Source organism: Charadrius vociferus, unplaced genomic scaffold, assembly GCF_000708025.1.
Source record: "Charadrius vociferus isolate BGI_N301 unplaced genomic scaffold, ASM70802v2 scaffold167, whole genome shotgun sequence".
In the NCBI taxonomy this organism is placed as follows: domain Eukaryota; kingdom Metazoa; phylum Chordata; class Aves; order Charadriiformes; family Charadriidae; genus Charadrius; species Charadrius vociferus.
This window is the reverse complement of record NW_009649460.1, coordinates 134713-158431: the sequence shown is the minus strand read 5'-3', so window position 1 is coordinate 158431 and position 23719 is coordinate 134713. Positions and strand designations below refer to the sequence as shown.

Sequence of the window (23719 nt, the reverse complement as noted above, 5' to 3'; positions counted from 1 at the left end):
GTCCCACCTACAGCACTCACTATGCTGCTGGTAAGAGCTTTTGCTTGAATACAGTTGTATTACGGCATCCCAGAGTTAAAAAAAAAATTCAGAAAGACAAATGAGAAATAAAATATACTTAGTGTTAGCCATAATATATTTATGCATATACATACAAAGACAAAGAGAGTTTAAAGTTTATTCAAACAGAACAGTTCAAAAAATAGGTCAGCAAGTATAAAACATGCAAGTGCCTAATAGTCAAAAATCAACAGTGATTTTCATATATGTTTTGTGCTTACAACATTATAGTTGGCATAGTTCTTGGAAAACTAATGACCTCAGGTTAATTGTACTATTGAAACAACCTGTTGATTTGAAAACACAAATTTAAGTTTGCTGGTTTTCGGTATAAGTATTCTAAGATATTCCTAAAACAAGTCTATACAAGTAAATGTTATGCGTATGCACACACACATTTAAGCCAGCTACTCAGATAATTTCCAAACAGAGGATTACTGTTATCTACCACTATGTTAGAGAGGATAACTCTAATTACCCCTCTTAGATTAAAAAAAAACCCACCCTCAAACACAAGATTTTAATCTTATATAAAGAGAATCTGTTGCAAAATAAGCAACTGACTGTGTAATTAGGAGCAGCATTAAACTCGGACACCGCACTACAAGGGCAAGAACAACAGATATCAGGTAAGAATATCAGATTGCAAAACAATCTCCAATAAAGGTATAAGCCAGTTTTATTCTGCAGTAATACAATACTACACTTTCAGCAACTCAGTTAAAACAAAGATACACAAAATTCCACACAAAGCCTTCTAAAATTTTTAGTGTATTGGTAAAATGAGTGAATACAAGTTTTGCATTAATCTGTTATTCTTTCATTAAAGTAATTTATACAACAGCTATAAAAAGAATAGAAACCTTAATATCTTAATATCTGACTAGATATAAGGAAATATTTTTTTTTATTTTTTTATTTTTTTTTTTAAATGAGGGTGGTGAAACACTGGCACAGGTTACACAGAGAGGTGATAGACACCCCATCCCTAGAAAAATTCAAGGTCAGGTTGGACAGAGGAACCTGATCTAGTTGAAGATGACTCTGCTCATTTCTCGGTGGTTGGATTAGATGATCTCTAAAGGTCCCTTCCAACCCAAACTATTCCAAAATTCTGTGATGATTCCATGATCTTTAAGGAAAAAAAAATCTGGAAGTAAGTATAATAAACCTTCTGTATTGTAAAATCAAGGCGATATTCAATGCTGACCCTGTTTCTTCATATACTGTACTGCTAACAAAAAGATAAATACAATGAAACTACATGTAAAATTAAAGCATAGTAGAAGAGTGGAAGTTTTTTTTAAAAATAAGGACAAGACACGGGCTGTGGTTTTGTTGCCTGAAATGAGAAAATATTGCAACCTTAAGAGAAGAGGGTTCCGAGGGCACTGACTCAGGCTCTCTCAGCACCTGCATGTCAGTAGTATCAGACACCACTGCTCACAGCTGTCCGACCCAGCCTGCTGCCACCATCAGCGCAGCAGGAGAGAACTCTCACTCATCTTTCTGCCACCCCCATTCCCACTCCAGAACAGCACTTTATTCACCACTGAAGGTGCAGGTACATACTACAGAGTCCCTACGCAGTTAGAGATTGATTGAGAACAATCACTCACTGGAACAACCTTCCCAGGGACATGGCAGAGTCCCCATTGCTGGAGGTTTTCAAGATGTGATGGGACAGTGTGCTAACTAATCTCATCTAGGTTTCTTTTCCCAGGAAAGGACCGGATGATATTTCGAGGTCCCTTCCAACCTGGGCTGTTTTGCGATTCTATGACTAGTGGTCTGCTACCCTGCTAGGGAAACGGTAGTCTCTAGTCAGAGCAATGTAACAGTTGGTAACAGTTTCAGAGGCAGTAACACAGAATCACAGAATGGTCAGGGTTGGAAGGGACCTCTAGAGATCATCTAGTCCAACCACCCTGCCAAAACATGTTCACCTACAGCAGGTTGCAGAGGACAGCATCCAGGCAAGTTTTGAATGTTTCCAGAGTTGGAGACTCCACCACCTCTCTGGGCAGCCTGTTCCAGTGCTCTGCCACCCTCAAAGAAAAGAAGTTCCTCCTCATGTTAAGATAGAACTTCCTATGTTCAAGTTTGTGCCCATTACCTCTTGTCTTATCACTGGGCACCACTGAAAAAAAGACTGTTCCATGGCCCAGCACCCTCCCTTTAAGTATTTATAAGCATTAATAAGATCCCCCCTGAGTCTTCTCTTCTCCAGACTAAAAAGACCCAAGTCCCTCAGCCTTTCCTCATAAGAAAGATGCTCCAGTCCCCTAATCATCTTTGTAGCCCTTTACTGGACCCTCTCCAGCAGTTCCTTGTCCTTCTTGAGCTGGGGAGCCCCGAACTGGACACAATACTCCAGATGCGGTCTCACCAGGGCAGAGTAGAGGGGGAGGATAACCTCCCCCAGACCTGCTGGCCATACTCTTCTTGATGCACCCCAGGATGCTATTGGCCTTCTTGGCCACCAGGGCACATTGCTGGCTCATGGTCAGCCTGTTGTCCACCAGGACTCCCAAGTCCTTTTCCACAGAGCTGCTCTAACATCTTAGATTACTTGAGCAAGATTCAGAAGATGCCTGTCAGAGACCCAAAACTTTTATTTTCACTGTCTTTTTGACTCCCTGTCATCCTAGATTGCTGCCTGTCCTTCCATTATGTTCACCAGAGGCTGGCTGGATAAGTAATACAAACAGAATCCAAGTGGCATGTGCTGTATTTGTTAGAAGAGGATAAGAGAAATAGTTCTCATTTTCTCCACAATTAAAACTAACTTTGTAAACACGATCCAAGTGCTGCAGAGGTTTTCTCAGCATAACAAAGACATTTTTTAAAGTTTTAGCTACACTTGAAGGACACGAAAATTACTGGCTACAAGTCCAGAGCTGTAAGTGATGTAGGTTAAGTATGCGTGCTTGGAAAGACTGTGTATGCAGCATATAGCATTATGGCTGCACAACCAGCATGTGACTTAAGTATAAACACAGCATCATAAATGATAATAGAAGGGCCCCAACAATTTTCCTAGCATAGCTGCACCTGATGTAAAGGTAACATAGAAAGTTACGTTTCTTCCTTTAGAAAAAGCACAACAGCTGAGAAAAACCCATATAGATTTTCTCCTTTTGGAGAAAGACAAGATATAAATATGTTTATAAATATATGTTTTATATATATATGTATGTATGTATGTGTGTATGTATGTGTAAAAGACCACCCTATCCTTTTTAAAATTGCAATACTGTATTTATATATTTAAAAATAAACATATGTACATTACATACACACTCTTATATCAGAGGAAACAGATGCAACCATAACCCTGCTGAAAGTACAACAAACCCTGTGCACAAGCACAGAAACTATTGCAAGCATTTCCTTAGTGGCATTCATTGTGCTCTAAAGACACATTAGCTAAACAGATAACAAACATACTATAACAGCATTTCATTAGAGTGTTTCTACTTAGTTTATAACCTAGAGACAGGAGGTTTTCAAATTAAAGAGGGTATCTTTCTTCGCCAGAGATTCAATTACATCCCAGATTCTCTCAAAAGGAGATTTGTGTCATTTAATTCTGAAAGTCTCACTTCTATGGCGATGTTGCTTTTGGTTGTACTTCCTCAGTTTGTCCACTACCCACAATAAGATGACAACGTTAATTACACATTCATGAAATTTCAAGGCCCTTGATAATCTTTGCTTGATCACCTCGACCCCTGGGAAGGTGATGGAACAAATCTGGAAACCATTTCCTCCAAGCACATGAAGGACAAGAAGGTGACCAGGATTAGTAAGCATGGATTCGCAAAGAAGAAGTCATTCCTGACCACCCTGATTGCTTCTACAATGAAATGACTGGCTTTGCAGATGAGGGGAAAGCAGTGGATATTGTCTTTTGATGTTGTCTCCTATACAGTCCTCATAAGGAAGCTGATGAAGTATGGACTGGGTGAGGAGATGGTAAGGTGGACTTAAAACTGGCTGGATGGCTAGGCCCAGGTGGTGGTGATCAGGGCCATGAAATCTAGCTGGAGGCCAATATCTTGTGGTGTACCCCATGGGTCAATACTGGGTGCAATCCTGTTCAGTATCTTCATTAACAATCCGGATGATCATTAATGGGCAGAGCGGACCCTCAGCAAGTTTGCAGATGACACAAAACAGGAAGGAGTGGCTGATATGCCAGAGGGCTGTGCTGCCATCCAGAGGGACCTCAACAGGCTGGAGAAATGGACCGACATGAACCTCATGAAGTTCAGTCCTGGGACGTGCAAAGTCATGCACCTGGACAGGAACAACCCCAGGCACCCACACATGCTGGGGGCTGACCAGCTGGAAAGCAGCGTTGAGAGAATGACCAGCCAGTCCTAGTGGACACAAAGTTAAACATTAGCCAACAATGAGTCCCTGCAGCAAAGAAGGCTAATGGTACCCTGGGCTGCGTTGCCAGCAAGTGGAGGGAGGTGATCCTGCCCCTTCATTCAGCACTGCTGAGGTCATACCTGGAGTGCTGTGTTCAGTCTGGGCTCCCCAGTACACAAGAGATACGAAAGTGCTGGAGAGTCCAGCAAAAGGTCAGGAAGATGATCAAAGGGATGATGAGGAAAGGCTGACAGAACTGGGACCGTTCAGGCCAGAGATGAGATACCTCAGGGGGGATCTTACCAATGTATATAAATACCTGGAGGGAGGGTGCAAACAGGACGGAACCAGGCTCTTCTCAGAGGTACCCTGTGCGAGGACAAGAGACACTGACACAAACTGAAACACAGCAGGTTCCCTCTGAACATCAGGAAACACTTTTTCACTGTCAGGGTGCCTAAGCACTGGCACCAGTTGCCCAGAGAGGTAGTGGAGTCTCCATCCTTGGAGATAATTCAAAAGCGGTCTGGACGTGGTCCTGGGCAATGTGGCTTAGGCAACGCTACCTGAGCAGAGGGGTTGGACCAGATGACCTCCACAGGTCCTTTCCAACCTCAACCATTCTGTGAGTCTGTGAACACATATTAGAAACTGAGAAGTCATTAGGTAAATTCAAACAGCAATGTACATGGAGCATATCCACTTTCATCTACTTATGGATATCCATTTTTTCAGGTTAAGAGCAGAAGGTAAGCATTTACGTACATAAAGCAAAAATGTATTTAATTTTCCTGCCAACTATTTTCCTTACGTATTGTTTTCCAAAGAATTTTGCATGACAACTTACACAAAATTCTAACACACTTGATCATTAGAAAGACTGAAATATAAGCAGGTGTGTAATTTTATTTTGGTTTCAGAAATTTCCTGCTCCCATATTTAGATTTGCAGATCACTGCTCAGTCCTAAATTGTTTTATCTTAAGGCATCATGAACTAAAGGCAAGGCTAGATGGAAAGGGGGAGGCTTCGTTCTCAAAGTCATTAAACAATTTGCCAATTGGTATTTAGAATGTTTTCACCTTAGCTTATAGCATGATCTTACTATCCACAGTCAACAAGGACAAGTTATTGAGCTTATTACCCCTTATAACAACAATTTAGAAACTTTTAATACAAAACTTAAAGATCCAATAGTTTACTGGTTCAAACATGACATTGATTTTAGGAACACACTGCTCCAAGTTTTCTCCCTCAATCTATAGCACTTTTTTGTAATTTTACTTAGCACAAGAATTGTATTCAGTAATTTTAGTATAATGCCAAAAATGAGATCACATGGGAATACCAAAGAAATATTTTAATCTCAAGTCATTTCACAACATAGATCAAAACGTCAATGTACATAAGCTCACTCCGGAGTTTACATTTTTATTGTCTCTCTCTTAACCAAATCTGATGTAGTTCAAGAATACTCAATTTGTAATCTAGGGACCAATTTCAGCTTTGAATGGACCTTTTTCCCCAAGGTTGCTCAGGAGTAAGAGATCCAAAGACAGACAGAACATTCTCAACTTCTAACTTTAGAAGGGGGCATCACTTACACTTCAGGATACACGGAAAAGAGCTACAGCTCAATCCCAGCACAAAGCCGAGAAACCTCTGTGAGAAGAGGGCAACTAGAAGTATAGACTCCTTTTATCCTAGAGCAGCCCAGTCCCTGAAACTCTGTTAAGATTCAAGCAAGGAAAATGATATACAAGAACAGTACACTTGCAATACACCACCTATACACATATAATAGATACTTTCACATCAGTGTCTGTGCTATATATATATTCAGTATACATGGCCCCATAAGGGATGGGGCATGGCACACAGCCTTACAGCTTATGGGGAAAGGCTGTGTTACAGAGAGTCAGAAAAGCTGGACATGCATTGTACGGCCTATCACTATGCTCTTGCTCACGAGTACTTGGGAAACCAACACACAGAAAAAGTAATATTAAGAACAGGTCTGTAAAAGCAAAAAAAGCTAGCAGTGGTGAAGGAAACGTTAACTCAACCCACAAAATGAAGGAAACAGATCTCAATCTTCACGTAAAATTTCCTGTATGGACATCTCAAGGAGTTTACATACTGATGGAAAAATAGTACCTTAAAGCACAGTTCTTTAAAAAACAAAGAAACAAACAGAAAAACCCCACCAACACAAAAAACCCAAACAACCAAAGCCCACAGAATTCAAATCCAACAAATATGAAGAGTTTGAAGAATAAAAATGTCTTCATTATCCAAGTTAAGGCTCAGCTATTCAGCAAGACCTCAGCTGAATCCCATACTAAATAACCCACTCCTAAATTAATAGTAAAACCAACTCAGATTTAACTTACAGTCTTATCACTGAAAAATCCTAATCAAGTCAGTGAACATAACAAAGGACTGAATGCGTCATTTTTTCTTCAACATACTAGTTTGAGAGACTCCACTTCTAGAATGACCCAAGCACCTTTCCAAAAAGCTTGAGAAAACTTATGATCGCATAGAAGTAGATATTTTCATTCAATCCCAATTCTTTTCATACATGCAAGTCCTGCCCCTGTAAGGCAGAACTAATATTTTTCCCTAGGATCCTAAATAGTGATATTTTCAATCTTTTTTTTTTTTCCTGTAATGAACCTCATTCACTGTAATAAACATAGTATCCTATATGACATAAAAAGCACAAGTCAGAATTTAATGGATTGGCATGAATTCTATCTAAATACATTGTTGGGTAAATGTAGTTGTATTAGAAACCTTAAAGCATATACTTAGTAGAGGTTTATCACTGATTTAATTATGGTTAAAAATGGCTAACAAATTTATATTCATATCAACTATGCCTTAAGACCATTGATGATTTGTTTCCAGGTGACCAATTTGTTTCAGAGCCCATTTTTCCTATATTTAAAGACAAAAATTTTCTCTAGCAATAACTAAAGAGAGCAGTAAGCTGCAAAGAATTGCTACGTTCTGTAGGGGGGGGGAAGAGGGGGGGATGGAAAATCACTAATCCTTGATTCTAGAAGTGAGACAAAGTGATTGACATAGTTTTGATGAAAACTTTGAGCATGAATGACAAGCCTAAAGAAAGAGCATGGTATTAGAGAAAAAGCAATCTGCTTCAAGACAGTTATCTGATCTGGCTGTTTTTCTGGCTGTTCTGCTCCAGTGCCAGGGCAAGATTCTTTCTTATCTCCAAGAATGCTGCTCTTTCTTGTGAGCTTTTAGTGCATCCCATGACACGGTGGGCTCACAAGCATATGGCTGCTCTCCCGACTCATTCCAGGCAATGGGCAAGTCATTTGAAAACAACTTGAAAAAGAGCATTACTTCAGTGCACGCATTCTCACAGTCCCAGTATGGTGCTATTACCATGCTACCCATTACAGTACACACCTCAGGTCCCTCTAGCCCCAGAACACCCAGTAAAAACCAGGTAACATTATACAGCAGCTGACGACTTCTCCTAAAGGAAAGAAGTCAAAATCCTCAAGAATACAGACAGCACAATCCTTATGTTGGCCAACAACAACATATCAAGCATAGCAGTGGGTTAACAATAGGAAAAATAACTCGTAGGTATAGAACAAAAAAACCCCAATGGAACCTGTAGGACTGGGCAAGTTTGAAGTGACATATAGAGCTGCAGCACAATGAATGTCCAAATCCAAAAGCCAAGCAGCTGGACTGCTCGATGAACCTACATACAGCCCGAGTGCAGTTGTGTTATGTGACTGCACTCCAATGGTATCAGCCATGTGCTAGCTACGTGTCACCTTTATTTACTCCAAGGCTGTTGCACCATGGAAACAAGGCAAGGTCAGACACACTTTCCTAGAACGCTTTCTAAATCTCAAAGATGCCTGCCACTTGGCAAGTCTTCCAGGCTCTACTCACACTACCAGCTGTGACAATTTGACCAGGAGACACTAAGAAAAGTTTGGAACAGAACAAGGAAACCTGATGTCTTGAAATTGATTTTGTACTGAACAAGAGATACCTCACTGAAATTAGAAGTGAGCACTGGATTTCCCAGTGCCACTTCCAGCCCTATTTATGTCATATGTCTATTGACCCTGGAAATTAAGATAAACCCCATGTAAACGCTGCGATGTTCTGAAGACTGCTGAAAAACAAACAAACAAAAAAAGCCTAAATATTAAGTACAAGTTGTAAATCTGAGTAAAATCATAGTACAATCCCATTAACTGCTATAAAATCAGTGACTGTGATATAATCTTAAACATTTAGCAAACTGAGTAATTACCCATGCTTACAACATTTCCCTGATTCATTCTATTGTCCTCTGATCACAAGAAGAGAACAAACTTTGAAGAATGGGATAACAGATTTGAACATATGCCATATGCTTAACCCAGCTATTCATCCAATTTTGTTTAACTCTTGCTATTTATATGCTAAATGGAAGATCAACTTTTGATCTTCCACAGCTTGGTACCTACCATATGGACATATTCTCCATCTTAAAAAAAAAAAAAAAAAAAGGAAAGAAAAAAAAAAATCAAGGCCTGTTACTCAACTAAACTCAAAAGGCTTCAGAGTAGCATTTGCTAGACAAGAGTCTGCATAACAGACACTAACTCCATGTTGAATTTCACAGTAGCTCATTCCAACATCTTGCCTGCTAATGAACAGTAATCATTTAAGGGATTTATATGGCAGAAATCATGTTTGTTACATGGCTTCAACAAATTGCACCGAGGTTAAAAAGAAAATCTCAAGGGTAACAACTCTTTCTGGTCCTTTCCAGTGGAAGATATCAAATACTGGCATTAAACAGTAATTTTTATATTACATATATATTATATATGTAATACAAAATATTATATTATTACAATAATATTACAGTAATAATGCCGTAGCAACCAGGTAGAACTATTGGTAGTGCTGGAATTATGCTTTGTACTAAGGCACTTTAGGAATATCTTGAAGGCAGCCAGATACCAATTCTTGTATTATCAGCATGCTCATAGCATTAAGTATATCATATAATAATATACCATAATAGTATACAATTATCTGGAAAATCCCTTTATGTCTTAAAAAAACCACAGTTTATTTTAATTTTGAGAAGTAAGCTTCATCTGATTATTTCCCTGGAATCTACTGGAGAAAGTAAAAGAAAAATTTGCAGCTTACAGATAAAGGCTTCCCTAAACCTGTGTGAATAATAAGAACTAAACTACAGCATCAACCTGTACCAGAGGAAAAAAAAAAAATGCAGATTTAGTCTATGTAGGCATATCTGCGCCTAAGCTTTGCATTTGATTCATTTGCTAATACAGTTAATATTAACCTAATCAGCAGAGACCTGAAGTAGGTAATTTTGAATGCAACAACTATTTAAACATCTTGTTTTCCTACTCTTGAACTACTTATTTGTTGGCGATGGATTTTTTTTTTTTAAAGCAAGCCAGTATTAGCAGCTTCACTGCTAGCCAAAGGGACAGCAGCCATGCAAAACAGGCTGAAGTATACACCAAGGTTTAAAAAAAAAATTTGTGTGAACTTGATGATGTACTGTGTAATTACAGAATGTGCTAACAATTTTAATTTGTTCCAAGTTATTACACAGGACTTCCTACCTGCAAAATTTGGTGGAAATCTTGCTGAAAAAGATACTGTGGCATGTACTGCAAAACAACAAAATATAAAAACACATTCCTGAATAGAAATACATCTAATTCAGAACAACATACTTACTTTGCATTAGTTGTTCCAGAGTAAAATTCACTTTCTTCTGAAATAACAGCTCCATTCAGAAACTGCTAATAAAAACTTTTTCATCATTAACATTTTGAGTCTTTTTCCTTTGTGGCACTTATTGCCTGTAATACCCACATGAAACTATTAAAGTTCTAATCACACACCAGCACCTTAACATGTTTCTTGATTGAACAGCATTCGAGGAAAGAAAAAAAAAATTAAAAAAAAAGGTAATTGAGATGCTTACTGTTTAATAGAAAAACTCTGCATTTTTTTGGGGACGCTTAGCATAAAGGTCAAAAACCAGGGACAAGCATCACCTGTGGACAAGCTCACTGAAACGCAAAAGCAGACATATGACAGTGGCAAGGAAAGATGAGAAACCTCACAGTCCCTTTTCATAGATAAATGGCTCCAGCCTACAATACTGTCAATCTGCACTTGCAGTATGTATTAAATTCTTCACAATACAACTTACTACTTTTATTTCAAAGCGTCTTAAGCCTTCTTTGCTCTTTATTTTAGTAAACTGTCAGAAAAAGTCAGCATATCAAAGAACCTGCCTCAGCACTAAACTCAATAGTAACCAGTGAAGGTCACTCTGTATTCCTAAAATGCTTTCAACATCAGCTGACGGCAAGGTTTATTGAGTGTTAGAGGCACCCTGTGTTGCCATTACTATTCCTGACTCTTCTGCCAATCCACTTAAATCTCTTCCCTCCCACCTCAGTACTAAAACCCACTACAAAAAGACAAGACAGTTATATTTTGGCACATCAGGTCAGGCAGGTCTTGAGATGCTGAGTTCAGCATGATAGTATTTTTTTTCCCCTATCCTACAGTCAGCAATTAAGTTAAATACCAATTCAGATTCTATTATTTTTAACATATCAGAACATTGTGCCACACTCTGTAAATATTTTCATTTTTTATATTCATAGAACCATAGAATGGTTTGGGTTGGAAGGGACCTTAAAGACCATCTAGTTCCAACTCCCCTGCCATGGGAGTTCCATATTTGTTTTAATACAAAATCTGCAGGAAAAAAATAGGAAGTAAAACCACCTTAAGCTTATACTGCTTTCTAAAACACTTAAATGCCTGCTCCAGCCAGTTTCTAAACAAAGAAGAAACTGGCTAATACATCGAGCACAAAAGGTTTTAAAATATATGCATTTTAATCAAAGTTATTTTATACTTCACACACTTTTTTTTTTTGGTGTTTCAAAGTGGTGGGGTTTCTTTTATTCCACAATACTCATCACAACATTTCTTGCCTATAATGAAAAACTACTAATTCATTTTCTAACTTCCCAACTGGTTTCTTCACATTTTAACACAAAGCAATTATGATTGTGGCCCTCCCTCTGCCAAAAAAAGCAAAACCAGAATAATGCCTATTCATTCAGTAACAGGTACTGAAAATTCTTTTCCAGGTTTAGGAACATGTAATTTGGTAACATGTAGCTTTTCAGCTACATGTACATATTGTACATAAATTACCACCGTAGAACTTAGGCACTTCAATGGTTAGGTAACGGGGCATGAAACTTGCAGTACTTGTTACCATATTCTTAAGACAGTCATTGTAAACTAGATGAAGGCCATGATTTTGAAGAACTCATAGGTAGTCTCTAAATCTTACATTATGTAAATGACCAATTAAAAACACTGCATTAATGATTACTTACTTTGTTACCTTACTATTTGGCAATTAGTTAACTTGGAATTCAGTAAATACCAAGAAAATGAAATATTTATATCAAAGAAAAGGGACGAGAGAAACTGGTGAAATACAAGAACTGTAGCGTCAGAGATGTACCAAGAAAGCTGTGCATTAACTGTACGTGCCGCGTAGAAGCCAGCAACAAACATAGCTGGTCTGCTGTTTTATTGAGTGTGCACATGTATTGAACTGGTATACTAAAAGCTAGTCTATTGAACCAGTATACTAAAACATCTATGGATGTAGAGTACCTGAATTAAATTAAGAAAGACGCCAGATGATGAAAAGCCACACAACCAACAGTCCTGATACAAATACCAGATACCAAGTGGAATGTTATAAGGTAGTAGTAGTAGCTCGGAGAGCAAAAAGTGAAACCAAACTATATTCCTGACTGCAGTCCAAACCACTGTAATAGGAATTACACACGTGACAGGATGAAAAAAATCGTAATACAAACACACAAAAGCCAAATCTAGAGGTTGACAGCCACCTAAACTGTTGAATACAGAAAATACTGATTGTATAGAGCTCACTAAGCAAGTAAGTTGCATGCAAGAAGAAATGATGACGTTGTAATACCTCTTTGACTACAGAGAGGTCCTGAGATAAAAACCAAAAAAACCCAGAACATCAAAAGTACATCGTGGGAACATCGAGTACATCTTGTAGGGCACAGGGCAGACCCTTCTATTTGGTCACACTTTCATATTTTTCTCAGTGACCAATTCTACATGCACAAACAAAAACAGTAACTAATCCTAAATTTCACCTCATAATAAACATTTAGAACAGTTATTTATACGACCGCTAATTTCTATTGAGCCCTGCAAAATATAAATCCACAGTAATATTTCAACATTTAAATTAGTAGTTACATATGAATTGCTGGCAGTCAAGTCTTGGACTATTTTTAAAAGTGACGTTCACCTTCGCAAACCTTTAAACCTCATTTTATTATCTCACGAAAACTGTAAGATTCTCCCAGAAAGCCCATTACATCACGACTTAAGTCCAGGTTAACATCAATATTGTAAAACTAGGATTTTACACCATTTCATTACCTAATGCCTTTTGCGATTTATTTATTGTTACCATTTGTCCCTGTGCTCACATCTGTGTCAAGATCATGACTTCTTATGTCCTTCGTAATGCTAAATATACTACAGGAATACAAAAAAAGGTCTTGAAACATTTGTTTAAAAAAATTCAGGAACTGTGAGAAAGCCTTAACTCTTGCTAGTTTGCCATGACCCACAAGCAAAACCTGCAAGAACTTTTACTGAAAACATGCCTTAGTGATCTAGGTAGTCCACAGCAGTGAACCCATCCTCTCCCCCCTATATATAATCTTCTCCAAATGCCCGGAAGCTGTTTGACAGACAAAAGGAGCATTCAGCCACTTAGAACAAATAACATGGTATATTTAAAAAGGACATAGTGATGTTTCCTACATTTCCTAATATTTCATTGGGGGTTTTTTGGGCAGAGAAAGCTTTTTCAAAAATAACTTCAAAAACCAATCTATTGCTGAAACTTGTCAAGATAAACAAAACATACAATAAAAACATTCCTTAAAGAAACTACCGGTGGGCTAGAGGGATATTCATAGAATGGTTTGAGTTAAGCCACTTTGCTTAACAATGCTCAATAGAACAGCCTGCAGATGTCTTCCCCCTGTGACCATCTATTATTAACAAGCACGTTGCTACAGCACTGAATAGACTAGAGCCCCATAGCCCAAAGAGATGCACGGACCAATAGTGTAATTTTCTATAAGCGCTCACCTTCAAATAAACAAAATGTAACAAAGTGGGTAAAACAAGGAGGCTTGGGAGAATAACTGGAAAGGAAAAGCCAGGAAAGTTAACACGGAATAGACAGGGTGCATTACTCTTGTTCCAGGTGATATGCTGCAATTTGTAAATCATTCCAAAAACCAAAGGTTTCAGAACCTCGTGCTCACAGGAATATTTAAGACATACAATAACCATGTTTTTCTCCAAAAGCACAACTTCTCCGTACAGAATCACAAGTATCTTAGAGTCCAAAAATAATCATGCAAAGAATCATGCTTCCTATTACCCAATCTCAACTATTTCTCAATTTTGATGTGTAAAAAACCCCCACATACCAAGGATTACAAAACCAACATTACTAAGTGATTCAAGTATGGAAAAATAAAATCCCTACAGTTTGTAAAAAGCTATTTCCTTCTCCTTTGCAGATGAGAATTTAAGTATTCCAATCAATAACATAAACGTATAAATGCAGTAAATGTGAATAGTTTACAGAATGTTTAAACTATAATTTCTCACAAAGTATTATCTTGAAGCCAGTTATGATATGGCAACATCCCCTTCATCATCAGATATCCCTTTAAATATCTAGTTTGCTTTCTTGCTAATTAATGCATGGCCTTTGCCCTGTTTTCCTCCACCAATCCTCCTTTCTCACAAAAGAGAAAAAGAAGTATGTCACACAACAAAAACGATAAAAGTATTGTGGTGCTACATCCCTACTATTTTAATTTCAGCAAATACTACCTGAAATACTTGGCTTCATTTTTCGTCAGACATCATAAACTTAAACTTTGCTGGTTTCAATGAATAATTAAATTTTCAAAAAGTATAGGTAATTAAGACTACCAAAAATTAAAATGGAGTAAGAAGTCAGCAATTATAGACTGCATGTATTTTACCAGATCTGCAAGGGACTCTAATTAAACACATATTAATTGCCCTAATCTTCTTAGGCAAGTAATAAATTGGAAGAGCTGATTAATGCACTGGATTTAGTTCAGCTTGTTAAATCTGACACCCTGGCAAAGGAAGACTATCTTGAGAAGCTCTTTTAGCTAAGTAATTGGAATTTTACTCTCAGTAATTTGCCATTCCATAATAAGAGCTATTTAGTATATTGATTCTTCGTCAGTTTTTTTTTTAAAAATACACGTTAGTTATATTTAAACAGTACCATTATGCTGCTCATAAAAATTATGAAAAATTACGAACTTTGACCTTTACTGTCCATCAAAAGTCACTTTCACACTGAACACAAATTAGTGTATTTCCTTGTAGGCTATAAATCCTAATTAATTTTAATTCTAGAAGCTGCTAATAACATTTTATAAAGTCCATACGGACACATTAAGTCCTCCATACAATTCATAAAGCCAGCAACTAAACCAGTTTTCAATATTAAATAACTGCTGATGACTGCTGGAATACAATGAAACACCGTTCTCAAATTAGCCTCAAATTCTTCTCTGCTTTTTATCTACTTATGCAAACAATTCTACACATACGCTTACAGGTACTCAGTCACCTGGCAAGGGAGCAAAACATTTTTGTGACAGCAATAAAGCAGTATCAGCCATTAAAAAAAAAAGTTTGGAAACCCGGAGGTAGGGATTTTAAAGGTCTGATTTCTCCCCAACACAGTTACTACTCCTAGCTTCCTAGCTTGTAACATGGAAAGATGCATCAAGCTTCATTTAAAGATAAACAGATGTGGATTAACAAATAAGAAATCTCCCCTGCTAAGGAAAAAAAACAAAACAGCACATACAGGATAGGCCAACAGAAAATTTTATATTTGAAAAACGTTTTGAAGTATTCCATGAAACTTGAACAGCTTCTCGTATGTCCTCGAAAATGTGGAAGTGTATAGAGCCTTTCATACATGTCATACATGTTCCAAATCAAGTACAATGTGAAAAAAAAAATAAATCCTAAACATATAAATAACTCACTGCCTTCAAATTTTTGTTCTGTACTCCTCAGAGCTGACATTTCATATTTCTGCTCTAGAGCGTATAAGCTCCAGTCTCTACATCTAAAATCTGTTACTCTTCCATTAGCAAAAACTAATGTTCATGCATCTTGAAAATCAGTCACAGTGAACCTAAAACCTATCCTTTGTTCCTTAGACAAAATGTAGTGTCAATTAAGGAGTCAGTCCAACACTCATTTTAAGCAGCAAAATTATTTTTACAAATAAGCTATCATGCTTATTATAAGCAAATACCAAAAAGCTGATCAGATAATACTAGGAAACCGGTATGTCATGAAATGAGACACGAACTACAGTTAAACGTGAATGTCTCTCAAGTATTTCCTACCTATTTTCCATGATGCTGTACAATTTACTGCGTGTCATTGGATAAACAGGTGGCACTCAATTTCACCTCTCATCCTTGGCAGTCTTATGAAGGAAATAGCACTTTACCTTCACAATAACGAGTTTAAACAAGTGCTATATTCTTCTTCCATTGGTTGTGTATTATTACTTGCAACAAGAGGGTTTTGGCCTGGGCCTGAGGCTCCCATCTACTATTACAAGAAATTATAAATAGCAAACCAACTCCAACTATTTTCCAGTTGATGGCATCGACCACCTGAAGATCTGTTAGATTGGTTAGCTGTAGGCAGGTTACGACAAGAAATTCCACATCTGAACTTGAGGTCTCTAGTACAGAGACCTTTAAGGCTTATAAAAGACACTCACATGGTGAGAAAAGCCCTCAAATTTCAGGATTTACATAACCGAAAGCAAGAGAGAACTGGAATTCTAAACAAACTCTTGACTTCCTAAGCACAGTGGCAGTTCAGCACTGCCGAACATCAACTTAAGTCTGAAATATGACAAATACTCAGTTTGCAACCTGCCTCTGTGCACACGAGCTCCATTTCATTGCTTGAAAAGATGTAACTCAGCTTTATCAGTAGCAGAATACAGTTTGTCACGATTCAGTACTGAACAGGGAAAGCCACTGGATATTATCTAGTCAAGTCAGCAGTCAATGAAACTGAACAGCAAGAGTTACAAAATCCTTGATGAAAGGGAAAGATTCAGACCACAGGATGTGCTTAACTTGTCATGAGCAAAAAGCCAGTGACTACAATTTCTGGTCCAGAAGATGCTGGGTTCTGTTTCGCTTGAAAGAACTGTGCAATAACTGGAAGAGCAAAATACTGACAGAAGTTCCCATTTCTTTGTACTATTTGTTTACATTTTTATAACACATCACCAAAAAAAAAAAAACAACCCCACCATCTAAACCCCAAATTATCTGTGGAAATCATCAAAAGATTTTAGATTAGACAGAGTGATGAGCTAGATACACAGACTCAGGAAAGTACACTGAAATGCACAGCATGAAATCAGTAAGACCAAAGCATTTATTACTGCATTTATTAATGTTTAGTTTCAGTTCAAAGGACTACATCTTCTGGTAAACTGAAATTGCATTAAAAGCTAGAATCTACCTTTTGTAAAGCAAATCTGAAGAAGGTAGAGACCTTGTTTTCTCCCCTACAGAGTTTCTAAAAAAAAAAAAAAAAAAAAAAAAAAAACACCACACCCCAAACCACTGTTTTTTTTGTGACAAAAATAATTCTACATCTATCTTCTCAGCACTTTTCTACCATCTTTCTCCATATTTCTGCAGGCAACACAAAACTCAGCTTCAGCATCTCCTGTCAACATTAAAGCCTAAAATCCTGACAAGAACATGACAAAGTCCTGTGTTTGAAGATGCTATGTATTTAAATTTTCATGATATCACACTTTCCAAATGTTACAAGCATACAAATCAAATGTATGTTCTTACTCTTGCCAAAGAGCTTTCTAGACAAAAAGAACACCTACAAGATTTCCAGTTTTTACTAACTTATCTCTCCTTTTGTGCACGTTTCTGAACTTCACACTTTTCAGTCCTTGAAATTGAAACAGAAAAAAAAATGCTGTCCAACAGATTTCCATAAAATTCTTTAAACAAAAGTTTTAATTATGACTGTTTCCCAAGTAATATTTGTAAGATTCAGAGACTGATAATAGACTACCATTTCCCTTTCAACAACTTCTTAGGGATATCTCTGTCCTCCAGATATGTAAAATATAATAAAAGTAAGTTCTTCTGAAATACACGCTTCTGTTATTAACTAAATTTTTCAGTTCTTATTGCTATTATAAAAGTAGCAGGCAAAGAATTCTGTATATTTTACCTCAATTATGCTTATCCTTAAAAAAGGTGAATACTATAAGTCTTAATTCTATTTTTCCCCACGCAGCCTATCAAAAACATCTCTCATTTTAAAAAGTTGTAACTATTACATTATTCAAAAAAAGAGAACTATTCACTTCTGAACTCTAGTAATTTAGTTCATCACCCTATTTAAGACATTTGTTTTAAATCCTTGTGTTTTGAGTAACTGATGAATAACAAGATGATATTTAGGCATAATGCTGAATTTCACGCCAATACCTAACCTTGTTAGTTTCAGCAGAATTAATTAAGTACTTAAAGGTAAACAGCTTTAATCTTAGATCACATATCACATAGGACTCATGAACAGACCAGAATTTCCCCTTCAATTCTTCAGGTTCATACCTTTAGATAAGCAGTGTCAGAGAAAGAGATACACAACAACAAAAGATACACCACCAAAAACTGGAGGGGCTATGGGATGAAGGAACTAGCAAAGTCTAGCCTTGTTTTTTTTTTCCTAAATGAAACTTGTAACTTATACCACAAGTGATACATTAGAGAGTCAACTAACATTAAAGATTCAAAAGCTTTCCACTTGAATTTTTAATATACAATTTTACTTGTGTTTCATCCTTTTCTAAATAATTATTTTAAACATTCATCTGAGACACATCTCAGTGCAGCAGTATGATTTTTCTCCTCCCTCATGGAACAGTCTCTCACATCTGAAAGGTCCAGTTAACTAGAGGGCTATCGCACTGTATGTAAAATAACCACCTTTTGATAATTCCATGGCAAGTTAGTTTTTGCTATGACAGACTGATCTTTGAAGGAGGTTGGGTGGACTTTTTTTTTTGTTAATAATGATTCATCTTATCAACAGAAATTAGTATGACGAACTAAGTTCACACGTGCGTCTTCTCCACGTGCATATATCCATACATCTTCCACTATTCAAGACTCAATGCTTAGCAATCTTAACAAAATCCAATAGTCACACATTTTAAGAGACATAACCCAGCTGGCACATTCTACAAAGAAATCAGAGACCACTACAAACCTCACTAACTACTGCTCCACCTGCAAGATGTTTCCTCACACAGAAATGCAGATACATGCCTTCAAAAATACATCAAAACAAATATACTGCATATACAATTTCCCTTCCCAAAGTCGGATTCAAAGAATAAATGTGCCAAATGCCAACCAATTTCATTAAATGAACTAGTGCAAGGCACTCTTATACAATGATGAGAAAAGAATCTAAAGATAAGAGAACCTAAAGGGAAGAGAGAAAATTAGTTATCTGTAACAAGGGCAAGAAATCTGTTGTTTGGCAAATGACTTTCAAATTATTTTTTCTTGTGGACTACAGTTTAAGTACTTTGCTATACTATAAAATGAAAACCATTAATTGCTTGCAGCCATATAGCTTCAACAAGGAAGAATGCAATATTAAAACATCACTATACAAATTCATAGTCAAAGTTCTACTTTGCATCAGAATGTTATGTTTAAACTGACTTTGGAATCAACAACCCATCATAAACTTACTTTTGTATTACATTCTGCAAGCTGAGCATCATACCCAATTCACTTTTCATCTTTTCTCTGTTGGCACGGCACTCTGCCAAATAGCGGAGAGCCTAAAAGAAAGAAGACCACGGCAGATCAGCAATATGTCCAGTACATTATAATTCATTTTTATTAGTGTACATCTGCAAAACATTCACAATGTGAGTTCTAGCGAGAAGATAAATGGTATTATCACCTACTGCGAACATTAAAAATCGTTTTATTCTTATAAATACACAGAAAGCATAGAATATCTAATCTATGAGAAAAGGTTGAGAGACTGGGTTTGTTTATACCAGCTAAGAGAGTCTAAGGGACAATCTAACAACTGCCTACAACTACTCAAAAAGCCTTTACAAAGATGACTAAGCCAAACTTTCCTCTACAGCAGCAGACAATGTAACAAGGGGGAGCAGCCACAAATTGCAGCTTGGGAAGTTCAAATCAGATATTACAAAAAGTTTTTTCACTATAAAGGTAGTTCAACACTGGAACAGACAACCTAGTTGGACTGCAGAATCAACGAGACAAAGCTACAACTGACCTGATTTGAGTGTTGGTGACAGTCCCAATTCAAGCAGGAAACTGAAGTGAATGACTTCCAGAAGTCCCTTCCAACAAACATTTATGTGATCTGAGATCTAAAGTAGTATTTATACACTATGCTTCTAGTATAGTTTCCATCAATTCTATGGGCTCCCCAGTACTAGAAAACTCGCCACCACCAAGTTTCTACTGTCCACAGAAAGAAGTCTACCACATTTATAAGCTTCTGAAGACTAACTGCAACATTCACCACTCCATGCAGGAACACGAATAAAAGCAGCAGAAAGCTGCTTAGGATACTGTTACCTAAACTGGGAATTTACACTTATTTGTTGCCCAGGGTTTTGTTTATTTGACTTTCAAGGCAGACTCTTTGCACAACTTCACATTGCTGACAGCAGCCAGCAACTGTGTATTTACATGATCCTCCTAACATCATACTCTTCCAGTTAAAATGTCAGTCCTTCTTTTCACGAGACATCTCTCTACTGGTAGTGCTGACAGACAAAGTTGTCTTAGAAGGAACCACCAACAGTGCACTGTGCATTGTGCTTTAATCAGTATTTTATTGATGTAGGTACATGAACTGTACTTGCAAAATCCTGCAATACACAAATACAATGGTTTATAAAATGGATTTTGTGACAGCAAGGTTAAGAAGTGCACCAATTCTCTAAATATAGTCATATAATAGCTATGCTGCTCAATAGCTGCTTTAAAAATAATATGCTCCTTAATCCCTTCAGAAATAGAGAACTAATTATCTGGGTGTTTTTCTAAATCATCTTCAGTGAATATTAGGTAAAATTCAAGACCATTTTATTGCCTTTTGAGAAAGTCTGGCTGCTGTCTGGCATGATAAAAACTATAAATACCATTTTTGCTATTTCCTGATGTGAACTGGTATAACTAATTGCAGTTTATAGATGCAGTATATGCATTTATTTTCTTACATTTCAGATATGGGGAAATACCTGAATGATAGCTCTGAACTACTAACTTTCATGTTAACAAATATTTCCTTACTGGTGAAAAAAAGTGTCTTATTTTTATTAGTCTCTGTTGAGGCAATTTAGTAAGGATGTAATGTTGTTGGACGAAGAAAAACCCATTCTCTTAATGGTTAAGATACTCTTTATACACATATCGACGAAGAAAAACCCATTCTCTTAATGGCTAATTATTTGAGTCAAAATGTAGGCAGTCTCTTTTCCATCTGTTAAGATACCCTTTATAGACATATTTAAGTTCCACTAAAATAAGATCAAAGAAAAGTTATGAGAACAACTTAAGTAACCTAACTTTTCAACACTAGGAAGTCCTATTCCCCTGCCTCCCATGGGAGATGCAAAGGTCTTCACCTTCAAAGAAGTCAGATTATTTATGCTTACTAAATCACAGTCTACTGAAGGCATAGGAAGATTATTATTATGGACTTTGACTCAGCTTCTGTTTAGCAAAACACTTACCTACGTTAGCTTCAAGCTCACAAGTCATTTCATCATCATCAATAGGACTATCTTCCCCATACTTGAATATAAAAACGCACAGTTGGCAATCTTAATAACAAAAGACACCTTTGATGTTTTATAAGTGAAATGCTAATGTAGTTTCTTTACTTCAGAGTCCTAATTTTGTAAATGCTAGTTCAAATTTACAAGGAAAAAAAAAAAGTAGTATTGCCTGGGTTACTTCTGGGTTTTTTAATTTAAAAAATTCAAAAATTTTAGCATTTGAAGTGAAGTGCAGAGTTCCTGGAATCAAAACTACAGAAAACCATAGAAAAATATACCACTTCTTGATCAGACAGAAGAAAGTACTGAACTGAAACTGCACAGCGGGAGGAAAACACCCTTCCTGAAAGATTCTACAACATATAAAAAAAGTTAAGTAGGGATCTATTATCATTCATACCGACTATTCATAATTTTAGCTATGGGAATCACAGAATAATACAATAGGAAATTTAAAGTCAGTGCTGTACATCCTTTTATTAGGTACAACCTTAATGGAAAATCATTACATGTAATGATTCCCATTCAAATTGAAGCACCTTTTTGACCAATGGGACAGCTAGAAAAAAAAACAAACAAACCAAAACAAAAAGAACCTTTCAGAATTGAAAGGTATCAAAAATGAAGACTAAAAAGTTATCAGCAGAGATATTAAAAGCTACAGAGGTACAAGAACTCATGAACACAAGGAGTCCGAGTAGCAAACAAAAACATGTTTTCACAGTAAACTGATTCATTTCTGACTAAAGCTGGGGTCCTGGGAGATCGCATAGTGTCCTCTGAATCCTGATTCTTAATCCACCCTTAACTGTAGGTTATCATTAAATGGAACAACAGAGCTAACTCCCATTCTCACCCAACGAGATGTCCTTACAACATAACTTGAATAATATCTGTGGCTGTGGAACCACATGCTAAACTGGATTAGCCCTCATCAATCTGACAAAGTCAGTCCTTTTTATGTAGACTTAATTTTTGTAACCTGATCACAGAGTGATTACTGAATCTCATGCAGGCAGTGAGAATACACAGCCCCAAGGAGCCAAGGAAGGAAAAAGAGAGCGAGACATCCAAACAAGATCCTCTTTTAAGACCACAACCTAAGGGAACTGCACTGGAAAGAGAACGAATGCAACATATTCCCAAGAACTGTAACCTCAACTCAAAGTTCTTCCAGTGAAGAACATTATAGTCTGGCAGATGCTATGGCAAGACTTGCCTAGAAAACAATTAGCAGGACACAGGTCTCCTGGATTATGGGACCTCATTCCCTGAACCCAGAAGAGTATCTGAAGACACTGAAGAGACACTGAAGTAATTCCAAGAAGTCCACTAATATTCCCTCTTTTCTTGGGAGTTGGGGCGGGGGTAGAGTTTGGGTTTTGTTTGTTTTTAATACCATGAGGGTGGTCAAATGCTGGAACAGGGTGCCTGACAGGTTATGGAACCTCCATCCTTCAAGATGTTCAAGAAGCAAGTGGACAAAACCCTAAGCCATGATCTGAGAACACTGAATTTGAGTATGGGATTAGACTACATGACCTCTGGAGGTTGTTTCTAACCTAAATTATCCTTTTTTTTTTTTTTTTTAAACAATATGAATGTCAAATAACATATTTACCAAGTATATTTATTTATACCACATATATTTACCAAGGTCCATAACTTGATCTTAAGAAAGAGATTTAAGGGTGCTTACCTCCCTCCACATAAAAAGTGAAATAGCTGTATTTGGGAAAAAATGCAAAGTAAATTATTCTCTCCCAAAAAACAAAAATACATACCCCTGGAATAATGTGTCATTGCTAAACAATTTTAAAAATGCATGTTTTAAAAAAAACATATATAATGAATATCAACATAACGTAAAACTAGTTTTGTTTTGTTTTATATTTTTACTGTTTTATTGTTTCAAGTCACAAAATGTCCTACTGACATACAAATTTATCTCCAGAATACTTACTAGTAAAGCTGAATGAACAACCGGAGGGCTGGGATGGTCCAAAAACAGAATAAGACCTGGCAGGCATCCTTGATCCTGAACAATGGCCCGTCTGTTCAATGGGTCAGCTGCTAGATCTCGGAGTTGGTTAACTACAGAGAGTGCATCAGGCTCCTCGCTCATAGTAGAATTCATTTTTTCTGCACCATGCAT

The 23719-nt window shown here is 37.0% G+C and overlaps 1 protein-coding gene across 1 annotated transcript in view; it reads right to left on the bottom strand.

Moving 5' to 3' along the window:
• The window catches only part of ARMC1 (armadillo repeat containing 1), a 31961-nt gene extending 8242 nt beyond the window's left edge, over positions 1–23719 (bottom strand). The window contains exons 1-2 of the mRNA XM_009889780.1: positions 23528–23719; positions 19484–19575 (exon numbers count right to left, since the gene is read on the bottom strand). Of these exons, the coding sequence (XP_009888082.1) occupies positions 19484–19575; positions 23528–23719 (284 nt within the window). The remainder of the gene's footprint in view (positions 1–19483; positions 19576–23527) is intronic.